The sequence below is a fragment of the Opisthorchis viverrini genome (assembly GCF_000715545.1).
Source record: "Opisthorchis viverrini unplaced genomic scaffold opera_v5_371, whole genome shotgun sequence".
Lineage (NCBI taxonomy): Eukaryota > Metazoa > Platyhelminthes > Trematoda > Opisthorchiida > Opisthorchiidae > Opisthorchis > Opisthorchis viverrini.
In genome coordinates, this window is record NW_008752020.1 from 77,865 (window position 1) to 82,384 (window position 4,520).

Genomic DNA, 4,520 nt, shown 5'->3' on the forward strand with positions numbered 1-4,520 from the left:
CCTTGCAGTGGTCAGGCACACCAAACTTGTAGAATCTGCACGTTCAAGCATGCCTCCGCATTTCCGTCTTCACGGCAGCAATACGCTTGGCGAGTTGATACAATTTTGCCCGCAGGTCCTCCGTTGCTGTATCATCCCTGTTCTCCTGCGACTGCAATGTGGCAAATGGCACCTCTGCCGGATGAACCAGGTGCTCCACAATCAGCCGGCCAGTCGCTCTCGCCAATCGCAACTGGCACAAAGTGCGGACCGTACACCTGGGATGAAGTGGTAATGCAGCGACTGCTGGTGCAACGCGATCCCGTCTTGGCAAGGCCCGATCCAGCGACTGCTACAGGCCGGCTGAGAAAACGGTCGGGTCGACCCCCGGTTGCATCCTGGCCGTCTTAAACCGCCTCAGTCTCCTGGCGATCGGCCGGTGTGCAGAGCTCCGCTGCGAGTGCTTTCTATGCGGAAGCTCAGCTCATCTTCCGAGGGCCCCTTCTGGCTGCATCCAGGGCCGCCTCCTGCCGGCACCCTGAAGTGGGATTCCAGCGCCGCCAAATTTCCTCGGTCAGCCTCAAGCTAAGCAGCCTACACAAACTCTTCAAAGTCCTCCGAGAAGGTCCGAACACTCCTATTCACAAAGACTTTTGGCCATGAGTTCTTCATCCTAGTCCTGGTCATGGCCCCAAATGAAAGGAAGAGAACCTTCGCTGCAGAGCTGTTTATTAGAAAAAGGCGCCAACTGAACAGTTAAAGACTATTTAGCAGGAACGAAAACTCCCATATCCGTCTTCTTTTTGAACGCGTCTTCCCAAACGTTCCTGAATATTCATTGAATATCACTCAAACGCAAGCGAACGCTACAATACAGTTTCACGAATTCCGTAATACTATCCACTTTCCGATAGACTCAAAGTGGAGTTACGAAGATACATTTTACTCATGTGCCTCATCAGCGGTTACTTGGTTACACGGTATGAAACCCACATCTTACCTGATCCATTTAGTGGAAGTGTCTTTCGGCAGCTCATGGATAAAAAGCAGGACACGTTTTTATCCGACGTATGAAGATTGGCTTAAATTCAGTAATATCCTGATCTCAGTGGGTAGTCAGATGATTCTGAAAATATAAATACTATCCACTTCAAGTTGGGTCAAGGCAAGATACCACAGCTAAAACATCCGCCGTTATGTTCCGCGATAAGACACAAAATGACACTCGCCTCCTAATTTCAAAAGATTGATGGCCATCGAAGTCTATAGAATCAAAACTGGGTTGCTAAAATCTAGATGGTGCTCTCCTGGGGTTATTTGTGTAATACAAACGTATTTAACTCGCCAAAGTGTTAAAAAATTGCAGAAAATATCTCCACAAATCTAAGACAGTATTCAACCCGCCACGCCTCTTTCTTTTGAGGCCAAATTCCTTCCTCATATATGATCCAACCACAGTTACCGTGCCTCTCTGGTGGTCATACCTAAACGTTTCTGGGTACGTATAAGGTGACAGGGAGCACATTTTTGGCTGTCCCGTAAGTGAACGCAATGTTCTCTAGAAAGTCGAAAATACTCTACAGCTGTTTGCCTATGTTGGAAGTCATCAGCAGTTTGCATTTCACGCGAAGTCAATGTCTCACCTGGAACCCAGTGGCTGTTAGTCTGAACAGCTATCCACTTGGTGACAAGCAGCTGAACAGTAGTGTACCTCAATCCCACTAGGGCGGGCCTTAGCACGTTCATCGTTGAATTACCGACCCCACATTTTGTGGTAACACGTTGAACCTTCCGTTTTGTATAATAAATTCTCATTGACTTTTACTCTATGCTGGTCACGAAGCAAATCATTTTCTGTGCAGTTCGCGTTCCATTCTGTGTGTTACCACCGAATTCCCCTACCGATAACTTTGCTCTACACTCTACTTCAGCAATGATACCAGTGAGTCTCTAAATTTTCACAACTATGGAATTCCTACAACCATGTATCCGTATTACTGATTCTTCCACTTCGCTTTCCCCGCTTTCGGTCCTCATGTCCCAGGCCAACAGTCCAAGACCGAATAGGTCTCATCGGTGGTTTCAGACTATAGTTCACATTGAGCGCTCAGATCGTGACAATCCAACTACGGCGCTAAATTCACTGTTCGAAGTTGAAGTTTTCTTATATTGTACCATGCGGGATAACTCTTTCCCACCCTCTGTTGTTCTGTTTTTGCCCGCCACCTTCAAACCTCAACGAGCCGATCTTGTCTCAGCTTGAGATGTTCTCCCCCAAATTAAGATATACTCCTGGTAGCTGTGTCTCATTTCCCATTCCGGTTTAGGCGCGGTCAAGTTTAAATCGGATATTGCATATTATTTATGACGTTGTCCTTTTCCGCGCAATCCACGCAAATGCTCACTGTCATGCTCTATTCTGAATGTAACTGCGTGAGCATGTCCCACAGTATGCCACTCACTAGTGGGGAATAAACATCACCATTATTATTAAGGCGTTAGCGAAAAAGGGTGCAACACTGTTCGTTAAGTTCTCAGAGTGAGACGGTAAGCTTGCTAGCGCGAGAATTTGCGTAGACAATTTAATGATGTTTTGAACTGGCTTCTTGCAAAGGCATACAGAATCGCCGGAGGAAGGTTACTTCACGCTTAAAGTGCCCAAAATGAGAAAAATTTCACCCAATGAAAGAGTGCGCCGTGAGCGTAAAAGTTTTCACCATGTCCATATCATGTGTTTAGTGAGTCCAGGGTAAAAAACCTGTTGGAAAAACCCTATTTGAACAGGGCGTAGGTAAGAATTAGGTCACCTCAGAGACAACGATACTCCAGGGTTTTTTTCTTTTCACAAAAGGTGTATACTTGTGCGACGCAGTCAACCTGATATCGTTAAATTGGTGAATGTGCAAAATGATCCACACTGGTGCAGAGAACAACAGTATAGGAAAATCTCGGACTAACTATCAGAACAACAAGTTAAATCACTCGCGCAGTCCGACTTCGCTGCACCCGGGTGTTGGTGAAGGCAGGGCCAAACGGCGGTAGCTGACAGCCATAGGCCATTCTTCCCTTCAATTTTATGAAATGTCCGTCGTGGTTGACATGCCTGAACTTGTCTGGTTACTGTGTAGCCCTCGGTTGGAATTCGCGTTGGCGTCGATCAAATATAGACTATCCTGATCAGAGATTGTGTCCGCCAATAGCATACCCAGTAAAGCAGGATTCTTGCTCACAATGGACGGCCAAACTGGCAGGCTGGTGAACTGACCTATAGGAACTGTAGATCCTAGGGGATCTCAGGGGTAACCAAACCTTTTGCTTGAACTCCAAAGGTTCATTTTTCTCCGAAAGTCGAACCTCTTCGGTGCTGGTGCTAATGAGGTATCAGCAAGCACTGACTCGGTAACGTCAAAGCCAACGGCATAAGTGCCTGGGTTGGCGAAGATCCTCTGAAAGACTGTGTCATCTCGGAATGTGGGATGAACGTGGGTAACTGTTGCAACATGCCGAAATACAACCGACTTGTTTAAAACGACCGTGATGGTCAAAAACCACATTGCAAGAGGCTACAATTCAGAAGTATCGAATTGCGAGACCTGTCATTTATTGGTTGTTGATTAGGTGGCTGTTGACCCGTTCGCGCTTGACAATTGGCTTGAAAACGTGGGCGGGAACCCAACTGCCCACTGATGATCTCCTCGTATCGCGACGAAACGTTTGCAAGCCAGTTGCCAATATCGGCGAGCATATCAACAGCCATCTGATCGGCAACGTATAAACTCACCCAAGCTGCCGATATTTCAGCACACTACCAGTCCTGTCATTAGGCTGAGCCCCAGTCTGATGACATCCTTCCTCGGCTTTAGTGCGCACAAGCTTTCGATTATTTTTGTTGGACACATTAGAACTTCTTCTGTCCAAAAATCTGTACTGTACTGTACTTGATTACTTTCTGTGGCTGGTCGCTGATGGCGGATGTCGAATGTCCCCCTCAACTTGTCGTTCCTACTCGAACCCTTGGTTGATGAGCTTGGGACCATAAGCTAGGTTCAGATGTCAAGATGCATCCTTCTTCCTTTCAGTGCTAGAGCGAGGGACGCGAATGAAGTAAATATTCAGTGATAAAATGTGTAGAGTGAAATTCTCCAAACCATTCTCAATCAGTTTTCAATATGGAAAATTAGTGCTTACGTACGTCTTTATTCCAGAAAGCATCAATCTTTGCTTGGATGAGGAAGCAATAGCCTGAATCAGCAGTTGAACATACGAGTAAAGTGGCTTTCATTCACCACTCCCGGGTCGACTTGCGCCAGAGTGGAATAAACAAACTCACAAAGTCCGGTATTCTCGTGTTATTTCAAACTACATGAGCTCGCTGAATCAGGCGCCAATAGAGAAAAATGATCAGTCGTTTGAACCAATTGGCGAGTACTGCATTGCGAACTTCGGTAGGCTTGAATTCGAAAGAGACGATTGTTCACTCTGAGTATAGGGCCGTATCGGCACTTCTTTTACTGCGGGAGATGAGAGTACAGTGTATATAG

At 46.4% G+C, this 4,520-nt stretch overlaps 1 protein-coding gene across 1 annotated transcript; it reads right to left on the reverse strand.

Moving 5' to 3' along the window:
* Window positions 1-4,032: 4,032 nt before the first annotated feature.
* T265_10388 (hypothetical protein) lies at window positions 4,033-4,261 on the reverse strand (the record flags this gene model as incomplete). The annotated part of the gene is made up of 2 exons (XM_009176752.1): window positions 4,033-4,131; window positions 4,172-4,261. The coding sequence occupies 2 exons, from the start codon at window positions 4,259-4,261 to the stop codon at window positions 4,033-4,035; spliced, it is 189 nt and encodes a 62-aa protein (XP_009175016.1).
* Between the last annotated feature and the right edge of the window lie 259 nt (window positions 4,262-4,520).